Source organism: Rhinolophus sinicus, linkage group LG07 (genome assembly GCF_036562045.2).
Source record: "Rhinolophus sinicus isolate RSC01 linkage group LG07, ASM3656204v1, whole genome shotgun sequence".
NCBI lineage: Eukaryota > Metazoa > Chordata > Mammalia > Chiroptera > Rhinolophidae > Rhinolophus > Rhinolophus sinicus.
Genome location: NC_133757.1, coordinates 126056316 through 126077525, shown reverse-complemented (window position 1 = coordinate 126077525; position 21210 = coordinate 126056316). Strand labels below are relative to the sequence as shown.

Below are 21210 nucleotides of genomic sequence, written 5' to 3'. Positions count from 1 at the left end.
AGCCTGAGCTTCTTCCATTTTTGAGGTCCTCAGTATTTATGTAAATAGTAATAACAGATACACCAAAGGTGGTTCCAAAAATTATGATATAGCCCAAAAGTCCTAAAGCCCTCAAGCTACCACTTTTATCACATTAAAAACACTGCTCAGCCCATGTGCAGATGACCCCTTTTGAGGTGTTTCACAGAAGTGAGGCCCAGGACCACACAGCCTTCCCCACCTGTCCTGGGCCGTGGCCACTGGTTCTCTGTTGCCGCTAACTAGTCTTCCACCAAACTAGAACATCTCTTGGGAGGAAACCTTGATCCCTGGCCTTAATGTTCCTGGGGCGGGGAAAGAAGGGCTAGTGGGACAATGCCTGACACAGCTATCTGCTCCCCCCTTACCTGCCTGCTGGCCAAGCAAAGAGGAAGGAGATCCTGGCAACACACCAGCGCTTTCCACTGGCTCAGATTTCACGCGTGTACAGAGGGCAGCTCCTGGAACAGAGCGACGAGACGTGACTGTCGTAGGAAAGGAAGGCGCGACCCTACGGTGTCTATACTTCCAGATGGGTGGGTGGTTGGAAGGAGTGTCACTGGTGGAGTTAGCAATTCTCCCCAGCGCTTCCAGAAGTTTGGGCCTCCAGCCAAACCTGTCTGAAGAAAACCCCGAAAGACGGTCATAAAATACTAAATACCTTACTTTGTAGGAGAGGTTTTCTAATGTTCTGTTTATTTTATGCAGGGAAGACAAAAAAGAAAGAAGAAAAAGTGAATGCCATTTCTGAACCTACCTACATACGCTGAGACACTCAGGAGTGTACAGATGGATGACATTTGTCTATTTCCTGAAGAGCCTGACCTCCGACCCCTCTGTCAATAGCAATACATTATAAGTCATCAAAGGGCAGGGGAGGCTCTGCTTTCCTTTTCTTTTTAAAGATTACTGCATTCCCAGAACCATTTAGTAGATGGTCAGTAATTTTTTGCTTTTTCTTTTCTTCATATATATAACTGCAATGATGCCTGTATAGGTGCTTGTAGGACAGAGCTAACTCTCCGGAAAAGGAGTATAAAAAAAATTCAGGGTGCTAAAATTCCTGAAAGGCACAAAACTTGGGGCGGGCAGCTAAAAACAAAACTAAATAAAGCCTCAGACACATGTCATCTGGCAAAGAAGCCTGCCGTCGTGACATGAACGTAGGCTTCCCAAGGACGTCATCGGCTCAGTCCCTTCTGCACTCATTGTATTGTGCAAGGCAAGAGAATACATGACTTTGGGGCTTTTTAAAATTCCAAACTCACTTTCGGGACATTGGGATCAAACGGAAGGTCCAATTCCCTCATAAAGTCAATAAACGACCATGATGTTTAATTTCTGTATCATCGGGGTCTCTTTCCATTCCAACGGACCAAAATTTCAACTCAAGCTGCCTTAAGGCGAAACTAGATTTATAGATTCATATTTGAGTCTATCCAGCGGTAAGACCTTGTACCAGCCACAGCTGGAGTCCCAGCTCAAGTATCCCATCTGAGCTTAGCTTTTCTCCAACTCCCAGCCATGCCTTCTGAGCAGTAGCTTCCCCACCCCAGACCTCACATGGTGACAAGAAGCTCTAAACTCACATGTTACTTTGCAAAGCCAAATAGAAGAGTCCACTTCCCTAAAGGGGGCAAGAAAAAACCCGAAGATGATGCTTTGTCTTTGACTGGCCAGACTTGGGTCACATACTTTCTCGTAAGCCAATCCCAGCTCCAAGAGGACATACAGGTCTGGTCCCATGCCCTGCCTGGAGTAGTCCTGGGCCACCTGGGGAGGCACCTTGCTGGTTGACATCTTTGGCCAAGGGCTGCGGGGCGGGCTCTGTTTCCATGGAGATGAGTGACAAGCTGGGAAGCACTCCTGTGGTCCAGTGGTCCTTAGTGGACCCCACCTCTCCCACTTACTAAGATTCACGCGTGCTACGTTAGTGGATCAAAAGGAGATTAAAAGACCATTCAATGGGGCTCCTTGTTGAAGAGTGTAACCTCACATCCTGTGTCCAAAGTGTCGCTACAATCCCTGGCCTCCCCGCGTCTTCAGGAGCACTTTCCTCCTGTGCTTTCTGAAAGCCGGAAAGCCAGCTCACAGGTCCGGTATCACCGGCCAGAGCGACCAGAGGGACCGTGGGGCGCCCGTCTTCCCAGCGCCCCCGCAGGGACGCGCCCACTTCCTCAAAACGCCACCTCGCTGGCCCTTGGCGTCTCCATCCCAGGGGCAGAGGCAGCCGTGGGAACAAGACGCTGGAGGTCCCCGCGCCCCGGCCCAGGGGGCAGATCGGCGGCAGATCCGCGGGCGAGGTCCCTCCTCCTCTCCTCTCTCTCTCCTCCCCGTTCCCCTCCCTCCATCCCTCCTGGAGGCTGTGCGGGGCCCTCCGGGTCCTGCGCGAGTGGACCCAGTGAGGACCCGCCCGCCTGCCAGAGCGGGAGCGCTGCTGCCGGGTCTGCGGGGTCCTGGCGGAGAGGACGCCTCCCGAGCCCGAGGCCAAGGACCGGCAGGGGCGTCCTGCACCCGCCGCCGCTGGGAACCCGCCCAACAGCACAGGGCTCCAGAGGGGCCCCGTCAGGGCGCCCTGCTCCGGCTGCTGCCCAGGCTGCTGCCCAGGAGACCGGGCAGGGACGCTGCTGTATCGCTGCTTCTCTGCTTCTGCCTAACAAGGTGACTTAGACAATGAAGATACGGCCTCCTGGATGACTGCAGGTTTGTAATATAATCCCCTAAAGTTTTACATGGTGTGGCTATTTGCTTACGCATGTTTGTAAACGGGCTAACTCTGCAGCTACTCAGAAAATCGACATTTAAAATATTCTTCCAGGAGCAGTACAAGTTCGCCGTGTTGTTCAGGCACCGTGTTGTTGTTCATCAGCTTAGTTAGCATCTGTCTTCGCCAAATGGTACCCAAGCCTGTCCCTTGGCGATGGGTCTTGCATGTGACACTCTTGCCCTCTAGTGCCTCACCAGCTTGGTAGCAGGGTGATGGCTGATGTTACATAACACAGGGCGACTAAACCACAGCTGCGATCGCTGCCACTTGTAAAGCCAAACAGCCTGAGCCCACGGGAGTGGATACTGCTCTTTCTGTTTCTTTTCTGTCTATTGAAACTTTCTCAAGCGTTTTCAGCTCTTTCAACTTTAATTCCAGGTAAGTGTATCTATTTACTTACCCTGTCCGTTAATGGCTCACTCATAAATGTAGGGGCTTTTTGTACCAGAGCAACTTTCTTTTCAATTAATCTAAAAATTTCAGGATTAAACAAGTGCCTACTTTTATTGCTGTAGAAGAAACAGAGCATTTTAGTGAAATTAAGTGAAACAAAGGAATAGCGTATCCTTCTGGGGTAATTTGAAAGCTTCTCTTTTATAACATGAAAGTATTAAGGGGATGATCCCTTTCCTGATGTAAGATCTCCACCAACAACTTGTAATTTTCCTGCAGAAGATGGTTAAACAGATCACGTGTCTGTTGCTGGAGGGGCTAGAAATGTGTGCGCAACAGCAGAGATTTCAGCTAGAGCTGTCAACGAGCCTCAGAAAATCTATTTGATGCAATTTGTTTTGTAAACATTATCTAAAATTATACAATTATTAAATGCAACTAGAAAGAAATAATCAGCCTCAGTATTGAATATAAAAGCTTTAAATGAAAAGAAAATACACATATCTTCCATTTACTATATCCACTTTTTTTTTTTTTTTTTTTAAAGAACAAAGTTATTAGGTTACTGCAAAAGTAACTGCGGTTTAAAAGGTTAAAATAATTGCAAAAAAACGCAATTAATTTTTCACCAATCTAATACGTTCTTTAAAGGGTTTACCTAGATCATCTTCCAACTATTTCTAATATCTAGAAACCACTTAAGCCTCAGAATCATTTAAAGTTGAAAATGTATCCATATTCTTTGTAAACATATCAGAGTATAGCAACATAAGTAATCTGGAAGAGTTTTGATGAAATCACTCCTGAGTACTGTAAACAGCTACATCTTAATATTAGATTAAAACACAAATCAAATATTGAGACACACATGCATCTGATGTCATACCCACTTTTTCGTTGACCTTTGAAAATATTGCATTATCAACTACTGAACAATGCTAGAATGACATGGAGGAGAAACACTCAAACATCTGATAGCTGCCATCTGATCGTCAGCGGAAGCGCTTTCTTTTTTTCCTTTTTCTTCAGCCATAGCCCTATTAATGTTATATTTGAGGAGATTTCAAAAATAAATTTGAAAAAGACTCTTGAAAAAGTACTGAACACACAAAGAGGCTTGCCCCTAATGGACGCTATGCCATGGGTTCCTTTCTCCAGCTAGCACGGTATCAACTATCTCTATAATAAATTTTATTGTTTTTCTTTATGGTTTTGATGGTAAAACAGAGGATTTCTTTCTTTGTGTAAGTGTATATTAATATTAAACTGGTCACATGAGTTGTCTTTAGAATAAAGGATTGTCAGTTTACTAAGATGTTTTAGATAAAACAAAACATCTCTTTCTAGAAATATTTATTATAATTTAGTTTGGTTGAGTTATAGTATATGAGTACCTTCTCTTTAATGCATTTTTTTTTGAGAAAAGTATTGTTTCTGAAGATTATAGCAAATGTTAGGGTAATTTGTGGTGTAACTGAAAGGTTTGTTGGAAAAAATATAGTAGAAGAGGTAACCAGGTATTTGAGGTCCCTTTTTTTGGACCATACATTCTGCTGAAGAAGTTATTATGACCTAGAATTTAAATATTCAACAGCTGACTTGTCATTTCAGAAGTTTAAAGAAATTACAATTTTTCTTTTAATTCAGAGAGTCTTATATGATTTCCTTGAATCCCAGTTGAGTCTGTTCAATTGCTGTTTGGTGATTAATGCTAAGTTTTAAACTTAAATATGTATTTGTTGAGGTATAAAATATATTCCAAGAAAATTACATTTAAATATTCTGTGATTTGTATGCATTATCAAAACAGGGAAATACTTAGTGATAAAAACACTATTCTCAACTAAATGAATGTCTCGGATTTCTAATTGCTTTACAGTTTAGACAATGGGGAGGTGACAGTGGGAGTTTACTTTTCTGGTGCAGTGGCTCCCAGAGATATGCAGTCACACTGAGCCCCTGTCCCACTAGATGATGCTGGAGGGCCACAAATGACCAGCTCGCATGATAATGATACTTAGTCTGCAAGATGCGCAAAACTGGCTTATGACTCAAGTTCCTCTTAGAATAACCAAGAATTGGTTTTAGAAAAGCAGTTGGTTTTCTTTGTTTGGTTTTAATAAAAAACAATATCCTTTGCCTCTGGGATGTGACAGTGAGTGACATGTTACTCTGAACATTTTTCAACAATTTCATGCAAGTTGCATAACTAGAAGGAAAGTCAGGCTCTACTACAACTAATGTATATAATACATTATATCACGAAAACTCCTACAATTACTGAGGGCTACAACTCTTGAGTACCTGTTGCCAAACAAGAGCTTAAAAATCAAGTACTCCAGGCCTCCCCTAACGCCTTCTAGCATGTGGAGGATGGGCACCCATTTTAACCTTTTTTGTTTTGGTTTTTTTTATGACAATGTTTGAGAACCACATGAAGCAAGATCTGGACTCTAGGCCTGTCCAGCCTTGGACAACTCCCCTGGGGGCTCTGGGCCTCGGTCCCTCAGCTGGAAAAAGAGGAGCTCAGAGATCCTTTCCTAGCTCTTTGTTGCCTAACACTGTAGACATTGTTCCAGAGGACAGGACAAATAGAGATAAAAAAAATTAGAGACTAATATACAACTTATTGACAAGTGCTGTTGTCTAGACTTTTAGTAGTAGATATGTAAGCTATGAAAATAACAGTTAACACCCAGAATAGTTACCTTGTACCAGGCGTGGGGCTAAGCACATTACGTATTAATTTTTAGCTCATGCAATCTTCATAACGATTATTTGAGGTAGATACTTCCATTTTACAAATGAGGAAACTGAGGCATTGAGAGGTTGCTTACCTGTGTAAGATCACATCCCTGGCAAGTGGTAAACCTGGGGTTCAGGTTGAGTCTGGCTCCAGTGTGTGTGGTATTAACCACTGTACAGTCAGGGGTCACTTAACGACGGGACTATGTTCTGAGAAACGTGTCATTAGGTGATTTTGTTATTGTGGGAACGTCACAGAGTGCACTCACACAAACCACTGCACTCCTGGGCTACACACCTGTATAGCAGGTTACTGTGCGGAACACGTTAGGCAACTGTAACACAATGGAAAGCACGGTGTCTAAACATATGTGATCAGAGAACAGCTACGGTGGGAATACGGTGGGAATACGGGAGAAAAGGACAAACGGTCCCCCTGTGTAGAGCACTTACTGTGGTGGAGCCAGGAGGACTGGGGGTGCGCGGGGTGAGTCAGGGGCAAGGGGATGAGAAGGCCTCAGACAGACTGCTACTGTAGGCCGACCAACGCACACGGGACAGCGCTAAATTATAACATTGTAGCTCTTCTTTCATCAATCATAAATGAACCTTAGCTGATGGTAACTATTTTACTTTATAAACTTTTAATTCTTTTTAACTTTCTGACTCTTTTGTAATAACACTTGGGTTAAAACACAAACACATCGTACAGCTGTACAAAAATATTTTTTCTTTATATCCTCATTCTATAAACATTTTTCTATTTAATATTTTTCAATTGTCTAAACTTTTTTCATTGAGAACCAAGCACCAACACCCACAGGAGCCCAGGCTACCCGGGGTCAGGGTCATCAGTATCACTGTCTCCACATCCACCTCTTCTCCCACTGGAAACTCCTCAGGGGCAGTCACACCCTTGGAGCTGTCATCTCCTGTGACAACCAGGCCTCTTCTGGAACCCCCCTGAAGGACCTGCCTGAGGCTCTTCTTGAGGAGCTGTCACTCTTCAGAAATATGTCCACAATGGTTCGCTTGGTCTGCTTCTTTCTTTCATATGGATTTGCTTGTAAGCAGATAATGCACCATGAACATTCCTCTCTATTCATGAAAACCTTTTGGTGTTGGGGTCCATGTTTAAAATCTTCTTAAGGAGCTTGTTGAGGTCTGCGAAGCTTCTGCAAAACCTTTTACTGTGAATTTTCTTGGGGGTCCTTCTTTCTCTCCTCCTGCAGTTTCCCTTTCTCTTGCCTCTTCTCCAGCGATGCGCTCCTGTTCCAGTTCCCACTAGTCCTCCTTAGTCAGTTCCTTGGAACTCCTTTCTAGGAGGTCCTCAGTGACATCCTCACCCACACCCAGGTCCAAGTCGTTCAGCACCTCAGACACAGCCTTGGTGAGTTTTGCAACCTCCTCATCCTTGGCAAATCCTTTGAAACCATGGGAGAACCTCTTGAGTGTCTTCTTCCAGATGCCATGCATACACTCCTTGGTGACATCACCCCGAGCTCCACCAAGGTCCTTGATGCAGTCCTAGGGGGACTCCTTCCAGAACTGCATCAGCGTCTCCTCAGTTGTAGCAGCAGCCTGGGCAAAGGTCCTCCTCAGGCAGGAGGCCTTAGGAGCTGCTACGACTCATTGGTCTATTGGTTGGAGTAAGGAGGTGGTGTTGGAGGGAGAAACACCATTTTGATATTGAGATGAAAGTTACCAATAAAAGGAGGATGTCGGGAACATTAGCAACAATAAGCCCCGTCTTGAAAGGTGTGTTACTCTCCAAATGGCACTTCTCCATTTCGCTGGCACAGCAGCGATTCACAAGGCGTCTTGGGAGAGGAGCTGGGTCACCCTGACTTCTTACCGCTCCCGGAGGACATGGCAGTGTGCTCATTGACGTGCATGAAGGCCCTGGGTTCTCGCTGGGGCGCTTCAAAGGGGTCGGTTTGCAGCCTGTAACATGCTCCCGAGCAAGACTGCCATCCTGTCCCCAAAAGCCTGGAGACCTGGCTGTGATTGGCCTCTTCTGAATGAAAGTCCCTGCAGGCGTCCATTTCCAGAACAGGGAGCTTTCATCCACACTGAATATTCGCTCTGGCAAGTCATTTTCCTCCACAATCAGCTTATCTAGGGTTTCCAAAAATTCTTCAGCTGCTGTCACATCAGCACTAACTGACTCACGACTCATTTTCACACTCTGTAATGAATAATGATTCTTGAATCATGTAAACCACCCAGAGCTAGCAGTAAATTCAAAAGCATTGTCAAGTCCAGCCTTTCCTTCAACATCACAAAGAAAGTCTGCTTTTCTGTGACCGGCAGGGAGCTGAGAGGACTGTGCTTCTGGGCCTGGTCTTCACTCCGGGTCGTTAAGTGGCCCCTGACGCAGCCCTTCTCCGATGCCTGGTAGTCTCGTGCCTTCACGAAGCAGAGCCTTTCACAGCTTCTGTCACTTTCTCTCGTTCTCACGCCCACAGCTGGGGTGGAATGGACGTGCCTGACCCATCAGCAGTGACCCTCCCTGATTTCCCACCTTCCCAGTCCTTGGTCACTTTAACTTCTGCTTCCAGGTCAATTGCTCCACGTGGGCTCGTCCTGGCAACAGTTGCCAGTGGATGTGGTCCACTCAGGGACCATGGGGACAAAACACCAGATTAAGTCAAGCACACACTGCCCTCCGCCCGCCCCCAGCGAGACTGAGCAGAGAGAACAAGGCCGTCAAGACACGCGCTTCACGGAGATGCGTGAGGCTGCTGCCGGGAAACCCGCACACGGCCTCGCAGCAGACCTGGGTTTATAAGTAGGAAGAGGACACTCTAAAATAACGATAAAAAGTGTAGTACAGTAAATACGTGACCAGGACCAGAGTCGTTTATCATCATTATGAAGTATGAAGTGCATCCCCGTTCGCGCCGGCAGCGCAGCTTTGTTTACACGGCACTGCCACGGACACGTGAGTGATGCCTCGCGCTCCGACGTCACTGTGGCTACGACGTCGCGCGAGGGGTCAGGGATGTCGAGCTCCGTCATGACCTTAGGGGCCTGTGTCACGTCCGCAGCCCCTCAGGCGCTGACCACGTGTCACTACACAGCGCGTGACTATTACAACGTCTCTATCGGCTTTCAAATGTCCGTGTCTGATACGCCGCTCGATAGCGCACAGGTGGCTCCGGGCGTTTCCACCACTTCCACCCCCACATACGAAGTGACGGTTCACTCCCTCCCGAGACGCTTGCCCGGCACCCGCTCCTGGGCCAGGACCGCTGCCCGCGGCGCCCCCCTGACGAGGGCGCACAGTCGGCTTCAGGCAGCTCCTTCCTCCGCTCTCGCTACCCCGTTGGGTTGAATGTCACTTGTTCTCAAAGAAGCCAGAGGTGACGGAGGAAGAATGTGCCCGCCTTCGCGACGCAGCCACGGGACGGCGGTAGAAGCAGCCTCGGCCCTCTGCACGCCCTGTGGGATTTCTCCACCGCCCTCTCTGCTCCTTGGCGCTGCGCTCTCTGCAGACCCGCTGGCTCTGCTTCTCTGTCAAGCAACCTGCTCTGATATACAGCCCAATGCTGATCTGTAACTTCCCAGCTTACGGGCCACAAACAATGAGAGATGAGCTTAGCGCCCTCGTTTGCTCCCTTGACTCTGAAGAAGGATGGAAATGGCAAGGCTTAGCTCGTGCCCTGCGAGCTGCAGTGGCCGCGGTCAGGAGCCTGCTCTCAGCACACATTCCAGCTCAGTTTAGGGGGACAGATGCAGACCCTACATCTTACAGGCAGAACAAACAGCCAGCGGCAGTGGGAGAGCGTTCTCCTGCCTCCTGGATGGCATAACGCGGAGAGAAGTGAACAAAATGTGTTCCTTTCTTCACAATTTCTAAATACACAGACTGAGGGGAAAGTGCAACTGGAAGTCATTTTCCATTTAACAGGTCAGACAAAGCGAATGCTCCCAGGGGCAGCCTTTCTCCCATCCACCTTTTAAAAACGACCAGCTCGAGACAGGGAGCCCTTGCTCACACTCAGCTACCACGACACTGTCCACACGCTCCTTCCCAGAGAAAAGCAAGGCTTTGTCCAGTTTTAATATCACCACGTGACTTTTAGCACATTCGTGCTATGTATCTGAGGCCGCGCAATGCATTTCTCAATACTGTAAAATACAGTTAATTTGGTGAAAGAGGAATATTGTCAAGATCTTTTAAATATTTTTCATTTATGTTAGAACCTGAAGTTCTTTAGTTATTAATACTCATTTTCCAGATGGCAATCTTTTTTTTCCCCCCACATTTCTTGTACTGCCAACTTCAACATGATTCTGTATCATTTAGAAATGGATTTTTACTTTGGGCTGGTGGTGGGTGTCAGTGGAAGAGAGAAGATGGGTGGCCGTGACAAGCAGCTACCTCCCCTGGGACATGCAATGCTTTGGGAGCAGCATGTGTGTGTCCATTCAGTTCTTTACTGTGTACGCAGAATGGCCTGTGGTTCCAAAAATGAATTTCTCCCTCTGCGTCTGTTAATGGTAGATCATTAAGCCATGGCTGACGTTTTCTTGGTGGAAAACACCTTTTTAAAACACCTTTTTAAAAACAGATGCATGGCAAAACAAGTCTAGCCCCACTGAATTCTGAAATAGGTACTGAAGTAAGATCCAGGGAGGGTGCATTCCGGATGCACCTGATTTCTGCCTGTGGTCAAGATGCCCTGTCACATGCTGTGTTTCTATGATCGCCCTGACTGTCTGAGGCCAGGGTGACAGACGGGGGTGTCCATCCACGGGCGAGGGCTGTATTTCACGACTGCCCTGGTTTGTGAATGTTGCTGCTATTTGGGGAATGTAGTCCAGGCCCTTTTTTTAATCATTTAAGGAGTATTCAGTGGGCTGCTCTTACTTGAAGCACTACAATGATGTCACGACGACAGAGGTGAGCAGCACAGGTGCTTACAGATGCTTCCAATCCACAGAGAAACATCACACAGAGAAGTCACGTGTCTAACTGCAGCTGTGGAATGTGCTACACTGGTAAAGTAGGTGGTGATGGGAGAGTGGACTGGGACCCCTGAGAGGTGTGCGGAGCAGGGGGTACTGATGCTCAGAGCCACAGGATCCGGAGGAGGACACTGGATGGAGAAGTGGGGAGGACACTTCCAGACAGCGCGTGCACGTGAGACGGCCCTGACTTGGAAGAGAGGCCGTCTCTCTTGAGAAACTGGAGGAGGACCCGTGTCTTAGGGCTTAGCGGGGGCACACCATCGAGTCAGGCCTGCGATGAAGAGGGCAGACATGGCACAGTGTCTTGTGGGACACGTGTAGGCAGTTGGGCTTGAATCAGGAAGCGGAATAGGCATTGATGGCTTTCAGCTGCGGACACACAACCGGACCTGCACTTTGATGCTGGGCTGAGGAAAGCAGGGAGGAACCGCAGAGTGTTTATGGTGAAGCTACTTGTTGCCATATGTCAGTGAGAGGGATGCTGCCCGGAAAAGGACAGAAGTGCGCTGGGCCCAGGGAGGGTGGGGAGTGGGAATGCGAGGGGTGGGTCCCAGAGATAAGTAGGGGTGAGGGGAAAGAAGGGTCATGGATGATGGTTTTACAGAGCAGATCATAAGTTCAGTTGTGGATGGGTTGAGTTTGCTTGTGACGTGATCTCAGAGGAGCCAACAGTAGTGGGCACACAACAGGAAAGGTACAATTCCTGTGAGGTGCTGTTATTGTAGCAAGTTGATAGTTCCATTGGAAATCCTGAAGCTCAGAAGAAGGTGTGGGTTACAAACAAACTTGGGAATTTACTGGAGCATAAATGGGAACAGAAGCCAGGGAGCATGTGAGCTCCCCTGAGGACGTGCCTGGCGCAGGCTCTGCTCCCGCCAGAGCCTGTCCCTCTGCCTGAGGCCCATGAGACCTGGATTCCTGCCACAGACGCGGGCGTCCTGTACTGCCCACCCCAGCTCACACTGAATGCTGCAGTTGTCGCTCCAGGAACCCTTAGTACATTTTCATTGGCATCTTCAGGACACATCTGTCCTTTCCTGTGTTTCCTCTATCACCCCCATCACAGGTAACATGTAGTATGTTCGTTCTAGGTGCCAGACGCTTTTCTAAGAGCTTTTGATAGCTTCTCTCATGATCCTCACTAAAACCCTACTAAGCAGGTACCACGAGTTTGCCCGTTTTCACATGAGACTGCAGCATCGAGAGGTGACAGCTGTCCATATCCACTTCCTACACAATCATAGCATGGAAGGGACGGGTGGCGGTGCCTCCCAGGTGTGTGTGGTCTTCACGCGTCAGTCAGCACTACGGGCAGTGGCACCTCGGGCAGGACAGAGCCTTGAAGGGGCTGGCGCGGCGGGGTACAGTGGGTGTCGTGCTGTTGGCTGGCTGTTGTCGACACTCCCCCCATGCGTTGTCACCTCCTTGTGTGCCTGGGGGGGTGCCCTGATGAAGTGGCGATGTTTATAATCAGCCCACCTTGCACCTTCCCCATATACCGGTGACTATTCCAAAACGCCTGCCCCAATGGCTTTGTGCAGTGATTGCAACATGTAACGTACAGTTCCTTGGTCACGCAGCGTGCACCTCGTGGCAGGTGGGCCAGTTAGCCAGAGTCAATCACAGCGGTTCACTCTGCCTCCTGATGAAGAAGGCATGTCCACGGGAAGTCTCGGACCTGCGGGCCGGTGTGCTGTCCTTAGTCATGAGAGAACCCTTCCGGCCACACACAAGTCTATAATTTCAATGTTGTTAGGTTGGTGCAAAAGTAATTGTGGCTTAAAAGGTTAAAAACAATTGCAAAAGCTGCAATTCCTTTTGTACCAACCTAATATTTGTGCACAGGCGCATCACGAACACAATCATCACCCTGCTGAAGTGTCCGCCTGTCGATCTTGTTGGCCCTTAAAACATGGTTTTCTCCTGGGTCTTTCTGGAAAGATTACTGGCGATACCATGGGTCCTATGCCCTTGGAAATTTCAGTCTACCAGGAAAGAGAGACATGAAACAAATAGCGTGGCTAACATTACTGGTAAGAGTTGTGAGAAAGGCCCCAAAGGAAAAGGGGTTACAATCAGTAGGCGTGAGTAATCGGGGACCTGCCTGAAGGGTGCAGAGTGGGCTTGCTCAGAAAGGCTTTGTGAGGAGGTGAGTCTCGGTAGCACGGCCAGATTTGCCTGTGACTCATCAATTTCAAATATTGTCTGGACTTTTTTATTTGCGAATATGCAGCTGTTTTATAGAAGACTGCGATTTTGTTATCTCCCCATGCATCACTGAGTCACATGTCTGAACCTTAAGCGCACCTCAGGAGCTCAAGCCAATTTCCACTCGAAGCTGCTGTACTCCTGCCACCGGCATTTTCATTCCTCCAGCCCCCAGACCTGCCCACTGCCCCAGCCACAACCTAACAGGCACCATGTGCTTATCTGATTTCCTCCCAAGTCTTCATTCTCCCACGTAACTGCCTGCGTGTGCCTGCCAGCACCCTCAGCTGGGCTGCCCCCCTCACACTGTGTAATGCAGCCTACAGCCTCTGCTCACACTGTCACTGCTCTCCGTCCGTTCTGGACGTCACTGCTCCACAAATCGTCTGTAAACACTATTTGTACTGCCTCCCTCCGGTGCAAATACATCCTCTGCGCTCTAGTTGTGAGCTGACACTCGTGCTTCACATTCACTTTCAAGGCCATGCATTAGTCTTCAGCACTCTTTCACTGAAATTGTATTTCCACTTTCCACCCAACACATAGTGTCTTATAATTAGTTTAGTCTCACTCTCAGATAAACACATTGTAACCATTTTATTTCCTCCACGTTGCCAGGTTTTTTAGCCTGACATGCTCACCCGATCGTCATATCTACATCCTGTCCATTGTGCAGGTCCCCTCAAGCTGCTGCCCCGGGCTTGCCTGAAGGTCACAGTTTCTCGACCTGTATCCTCTGACACTTGGAACAGGTATAGTCTGTTCGGTGTTTATTCCGTGCAATGCAGTGTTGGCTATTATTTCACAAGTCTCATTTCCCCCAACAGCAACCCTGCTTCTGCAGACAAGAATCCTTCCTCCTGGTACTTCTGTGGTGTCACCCACCACCAGAGAGCACTGAGCCCAAACCGGGCGTTCAGTAAAGAGCTGATGACTGATTGCACATTGATTCACGGATAGGTGTCTATGGGTGGGTGAAGATTTGCTATCTAGTGGTTTTTTATCCCACGCTGGCATGGTATGGTTATATTTTCTTAGTATTAAATAAAACAGAGACATTAAACCCCATCAATAGAGGTAATTATAATCACAGTAATAGTGATGTGTAATCTTAAAAATAAGCTATGGCGCTAGAATAAAGCAGAAGTGTCGAATTAACCTATAAGGTTACCATGTGATTTTATTCAGCGAATTCCACAGTCACCGGGTGCTTACTGTGTGTGTGGCACCAGCGGCTCACAGAGGCAGGGGAGACATCGTCTGCACCCTCTCAGAGTTTGTAATTAGCCAAGGAAGACTGGCTTTAAGCCAAATTTTAATTGCAATAGTGTCAGTTAGTACTTTCCACATGGGCCTTGTGTATCTGCTGGGTCTGAACAAGCTGGGAAGGTCAGCTCCCCCTGAGAAGGTCCCACAGGGGAACTGGGTGGAGCCGACATTTCCACCTGTGCCTCTCTTCCCAAAATGCCTCACCGGCCACAGGCTCAGGAGAAGCATGTCAGTGCCATCACATGCAGAAGGAGTGACAGCCACAGCTCGGCACATCCTGAGAGTCTCAGGACGAGCAGAGACACACGAGGGATGGGAAACAGTGCTGTGGACGGGACAGCAGTAGGACCCGTAACTGAAAGTGCACGGCAGAGACAGAGTGGGGCCATGGCAAAGTGAGACGTGCAGTGGAAAAGGTCTGTAGGAAACTTAGAGAATCTCCACGTACCCATTTAAATATGTTAGAGCAAATCCTACCCTCATGGACATACGCTGGAATTTGCTTTGGGTTCAGGAGGAAACTTGAAGAGTTTAATGAGAAAGAAATGTCTTTCAGCATTTTATCCCTGCTCATGGAGAAGGCAGCTCTGATAGGTCCCTCGTATCTGTCCTAAGCAGTGACAGCAGACGCTCCTCACCACAGGGAAGGATTGTATGATGTACGTGCCTACGCTCCTGACACTGGGAGCAAACTATGTAACACTGCTGTCTGAAATGCAAAATGTGGTGACCCATTTAGCAGCCAGTCAAAAACACTTCATAGCTCAAATTAAAACAGAGGCACAGAGAGACGTGAGATTTTGTATCCTGCTATTATACCCCAGAATATTATATTACTCATACACATGTACGTATCTTTAACAGTGCAAGTTTTGAAATGACATAACTGCAGTAACAATGAAAACTCTTAAGTTGTCCTGGTCATTTTGATTTGCTCAAATTACATCTAAACCTATGCTAGAACGTTTGAGAGTAGAATGCTATCCTTTCTGCTAGATTTATTGTAAAGCAGTCATATCACCTGGCGGCATTTTGCGTGGCAGCGGGCTGGTGCACCACAGATATCACGTGGTGTTCCCAGGGCTCATCCACCTTTCATGGCAGTGCCCTCCCTTGTCCCTTCCCTGCATTGCCCTGACCTGTGCTCATTAATGGCTCCTAACTGCACTGGGAGAAAGGAGTCTGCACCAGCTGGCCCGACTTCACTCTCTAACGCTGATCTTACCTTGATCCATTTTCCTGAAAAATCTCACCCTTATCATGTTATGTCCCCAATCAGGAAAGCATCATGGGTCCCTACGGACTTTCACGACCGTGAACTGTGCTATCTCCAAGGCTGAAGGACCCATACATTCTGTGTAATGTTTTTGTTAAGTATTCCTCACTTTCCTCCCACTCGTCATCAGAGTGGCCCTTGCCCAGTGCGGCGCTCACTCCTGCCTCTACAAAGGTTTTCTATCGCAGATGCTGGTTCCCATTACCCTCATCCTTCAAGGCTCTGCCCAAGCCACCTCCCAGACCACGGCAGGAGCCCCGACTCCCCGTGGTCTCTTTCTTCTCCCGTGCCGTGTAGTCACCCGTCGCTAACCAACAACCCACACATCGACACTTGTCATTCTAGCCACTGTCTCTATACTTTGGGACCTTTTAAAGAAATTCACTCTGCTGAACATTTATATTTTATATAGAAAGATAATTACCTCATCAATATATGAATGAATGACACAGATACCGTAAATATTTAAATGAATAGACTACAATCTATAATTTAGAGGATAAGTAGCATATTTAGCCTACAAACACCCTGTGCTTATGTTCCATAATACTACATTATTCATAAAAATAAACATATATTATTTAAAAAATATTGTTCATTGCTTATTTTATAAGTGATATCCCAGAATTTGAGAGCCAGAATATTCTTGGAGATCATTTATTCTAACCTTATCATGTTACTTGGAAGTTACTGGGGCCAAAGTGACACAACTGGTTGGAGACAGAGGCAGTGAACCCCAATCTGTGCAAAACATTGAACGCGTTCTCCACCGGTGCTCGCTGTCTCACCAGTTGGCTTTCAGCCCACCTTGGGGGGGCGTGACAAGACCTTCCTCAATATTTTTTAATTTTCCATGATATTTTCTTGCAAAGTGCCAGGACCATAAGACTCATAATCTTAAGCTCTAAAAATCACCCATGTTTCTTGTTATTTTTCAAAAGTTACTAAATTTTTCAGAGTTTACTAAGACTTGAAAAGGATCTGAAAACAGCATAACAAGGTATTTCATGAAGCTTCCACTGTTTTCATCGTGTGTTTTTCAAATACAGCAGGTCCTCAGTTGACATCATCAGTAATTCTCAGAAACTGTGATTTTAAGCGAAACATCACATCAGACACTCAGGCAGGCTTGAGACGCTTATGTGACGGTCCCATAGAGTATAATGGAGCTGAAAATTCCCATTGCCTAGTGACATCCCAGCCGTCCCATGTCACAGCATACGTCACGCAGGTGTTTGCGGTGATGCTGGAGTACACCAACCCACGGCACTGCCAGTTCCGTGAGAGCACGGCACCTACGGTTACGGGGTAGCCTGCACCATCCAGGTTTGCACAGGTGCACCCCATGCTGTTCGCGCAACGACAAAATTGCTTATCAATGCGGTTTTAAGAACATGTAGCTATTATTAAGCAGCGCATGACTGTAAAACAAAACCAATGTTACAATAGGCTAATGGATAGAAATAAAAGCTAGGTTCCTACGGCACATTTCTGGACACAAAAACATCACCAAACTCCTGCATAAAGACCCAAATGCTTCTAAAATGAAACCCTGAAATAAATGTGAGCTCTACAAACATTTCAGAAAGATAAATAAAAAAGAATATTTTTTCCAATCTGTTGATTCCACTTCAGGGTCTCAGGGCAGAAGCCTCTCCCTGCATCTCAGGGCGCAGGGGGGACCCATCCTGGACAGGACGCCCTTCCATCCAGAGCCACTCACACCCACCACACTCACTCAGACAGGGACAGTGTAGACATGACATTTAGCTCACTGCACACCTGTGGGATGTGGGAGGAAACCGAGCCCCGGAGAAAACCCACGGACCTGGGGAGACCAGGCCAACCCGACACAGACAGTGGTCCTGGCAGGGAGTCAAAGTTTTTTTCTCATCAACATTATGACAAAATGATATCGAATAAAATTATATTATTCAAGGACCTGCTATATTTTCGATGTATTTTTCCTGTAATTACTGCTCTTTTCCAAAAAGTAGAAACAGAATAGTATAGCAAATGAGTGTCTAGGTAAGTGTGTCCTCTGCAGAAATACACGGTGCCCCGTAATCTCACACCAGAGTCGAAGGCACCCCAGGCATATTTTACTCCTCAAGTTCGTCTCACCAAAGTACTTTCCTGGTTTAAGCAAACCTAACTAAATATAGACTCTAAAATGGTCATTTGGGTCGGGAGACCTTTTGAAAGGTATTTGCATGAAAGCAGCTATGATAGGGCTGTTTATCTTATAGATCTAAAATATAAATAGAATGTTAAAATTCATTGTCAAAAAAATTTCAAGAAAAACAAAAAAACTAGTGCCTTAATTGTGGCACTTAATAAAGTATGTCCAAACATTCATGTTCATGGTTTTTCAGTCTGTGTGACCACTCGCAAATGGCCCGAGATGGCGTTCCACGGTGTGACCGTGTGCGGCTCTGGCGACCACTCTGGTCTCAGGCCCATGTTATCTACAGAGTCTGAGGCGAAGCGCGGGTGGGTGACGGGAACCCCCTGCTCAGCCCACTGTCTCCTCTGCCTCCTCTGCCAGGGACGGGCCTGTGCGGCCTGAGCCCCTCCCGCGCTCTAACCCATGTCCCCCTCCGGGTGTGGAGAGAAACGAAGCTGTTACTTAGTGTACACGGCTTCCTACGCAGACAGGCGCCACTCGCGCCGGTGAACAGGAGAAAAACCGCTCACGTTCACGCCACGGACTGGTTGACACTCTATTCTCCTTCCTTCTCCGTTTCAGACTATTTCCTGTGAGTCCTGATCAAGCAAAACAAATGAGCTGCCATGGTGACATGAAGTGCGGGCTGAGGCTGGACAAGTAGCCGGACACCATCTTCCCCGGTCCCCTTGGCTGTCCGGATGCTGCTCCTGCTGCAACGGCCCGAGCACAGCACAACATGACCTCTGTCCGCAAGCTCCACAGACACTTCCAGAGGACGGTGCTCCTGCTGGCCGCGCTCTGCACGGTGAGCGTGCTGCTGTCGGCTTATTACCTGTGCGCGGGCTCCGGGCAGGAGGGCGGCCCCGCGGACGCGGACGCGGCTGCAGAGGGGGCCTGCGGGGCCACGCGGCACCCCGCGCACAGGCCGGCGGCCGCGGACGGCGGGGGGCTTCCGCGCGCCTCGAGGGCGGACCCCACGGTCCTGGTGTTCGTGGAGAGCCAGTACTCGGCGCTCGGGCAGGACATCGTCGCCGTCCTGGAATCCAGCAGATTCCAGTATCACACGGAGATCGCTCCGGGAAAGGGCGACCTCCCGGCGCTTACAGAAAACGCGCAAGGCAGATACATCCTCATCATTTACGAGAATATTTTAAAGTACGTACACATGGACGCTTGGAGTCGGAGCCTGTTGGATAAATACTGTGCAGAACACAGTGTGGGCATCATTGGGTTCCATAAGGCCGGCGACAAGAGCGCCCAGAGCTTCCCGGGGACAGGCTTCCCCTTCTCCGCGCACGGGAACCTGGCGCTAACAGGCTGTTGCGTGAACCCGCGTTCTCCGCTGCTCCGCGTGACCAAATCTTCCACGCTCGACAAAGGCTCTTTACCCGGAACTGACTGGACAGTTTTTCAGATTAACCACTCAGCCTACCAACCGGTAATATTTGCCAAAGTAAAGACCCCAGAAAACCTTTCTCCGCCCCTCTCCAAAGGTGCTTTGTACGCCACGGTCATCCACGACCGCGGGCTGCGCGACGGCGTCCAGCGCGTGCTGTTCGGCAGCGACCTGAGCTTCTGGCTGCACAAGCTCGTCTTCCTGGACGCCGTGTCCTTCCTGTCCGGGGACAGGCTGACCTTGTCCTTGGACAGGTACGTCCTCGTGGACATCGACGACATCTTCGTGGGGAAGGAGGGGACGCGGATGAACGTCAAGGACGTGAAGGTAAGGCTCTGTGACCTCCAAGTACCCACCTCCAGTTCACCTCTCAGGGGTCTGCCAGCTGCCCCAGGCCCTCCCAGGACATGGGACCTGGTCATTCAGCGAAGTCTTGTGCAAACCGAGAGGAGCTGGCCCCCCGGCCTGTCGGCCCTACAACTACTATATTTCTCTCTGAATCAAGAAAAATGAGGCTTATACCAAAGGGCTGACTGAGTGTGGCAGGATCCTGAAATGGTTTTCTATGTGTGTTAAAACTACAGAGTAGAAACCATTTTGTTTGATGATTTTCCAGAAACTATCTTGTTATGAAACTATTACTAATCTAAGACTTTAGTCCACTTAAGTATGAAATCAAAGTGAGTTTGTTTTCATTAAAATAAATACTCCCACAAATTATCAAAAATTAAAGTAGCAAGTTCAGATATTTTTGGAAGTCAAATGTGCAACCCATTTTCCCTTATCATATTTTTTGAAACTGTGGAAATTAGCACTACTAACTATGGAGAGCTCTGAATACAAGTATACCTATTCACATATAAACATGGGATTTTTAAATTACATTTACTGCGGTGACAATGGTTAGTAAAATTATATAGGTTTCAAGTGTACATTTCTGTAGTACGTCATCTGTATGTTGCATTGTGTGCTCACCACCCAGGGTCAGTTCTCCTTCCATCACCATATGTCTGACCCCCTGTACCCTTTTCTACCTCTCCCACCCCCTTTTCCCTCTGGTAACCACTGTACTGTTGTCTGTGTTAAATACAATTTAAATTAACTTTCAGAATTCATCAAACATTTCTAGTACGTACACGAAGCCCATCATGCTGCGTTTAAATTGCATTGGACTTTTTTATTGTGTAAAACTGCTGTCCTTAAATAGAAAACAATTATTTGAAAATAGTTGGTTATTATTTTGAATAGATAGTGTTGCATAAACAACTGGTTGTTTAATATTAATGAAATTTAAAATCAAAATGATCTGTATTTATCTTCGTTTCCCATTCAATATGCCATAGGATTCTGTCTCTGTTTTACTACATATTGATTTCTCATAAAAGTGAAAGGAGGGAGTTTTCATACATAATCTTTAGTCTGTAAAGCTTTGACCTTTTGGTAAAATATGAAGAACTAAATTGGATGGAAAAAAATCTTCAAAACTGCATTCTTTTCTCCAGACACTAAGCAGCTGGCAAATAATGGACGTGGTCATCACATTAGTTAAATGAGTTAAATTAGCTAATATACTGGAAGGACCATTAGATGTTCCCATAGAGAGTATAAAGACTGAAAAGAAAAAAAGAAAAAAAACCCTCATATTCTTGGCAATATTTTAGACTCTTCCTTTTATCTTAATAGAAAATTAATAAAAATGTTGTGCTTAAGTTTTCATTAAGTCTTCTGAGACATACTTTTGAATATGTAGCTAAATTAAAACCAAGTTGGTAATTTAAATATTTATTATATGATTAAAAAATACAAATACTACATCATTCTCTTCCCAGTTTTTTCATTTCCAAATATTATGATAAAACATGTTTTTAAGGGTTTTATTTATAAAGTAAAATGACTTAAAACTGCCAAAATATATTGTTATGACATTTAAAAATATGTTAGATAAATCTCTGACTTGTTTAAGTAAAGTCTACTATATTCTCTAAAATCAC

At 46.9% G+C, this 21210-nt stretch overlaps 1 protein-coding gene across 2 annotated transcripts in view; it reads left to right on the top strand.

Moving 5' to 3' along the window:
- The first annotated feature begins 1974 nt into the window (after positions 1-1974).
- Positions 1975-21210, top strand: part of LOC109454140 (bifunctional heparan sulfate N-deacetylase/N-sulfotransferase 3) — a 107298-nt gene continuing 88062 nt past the window's right edge. The window contains exons 1-2 of one of the 2 annotated variants that reach the window (XM_019744527.2): positions 1975-2721; positions 18403-19546. In XM_019744527.2, the coding sequence (XP_019600086.2) occupies positions 18560-19546 (987 nt within the window). In that variant the 5' untranslated portion in view covers positions 1975-2721; positions 18403-18559. Of the gene's footprint in view, positions 2722-3006; positions 3164-18402; positions 19547-21210 lie in introns of those variants that run through there. The other variant, XM_019744526.2, reaches the window with a different exon arrangement.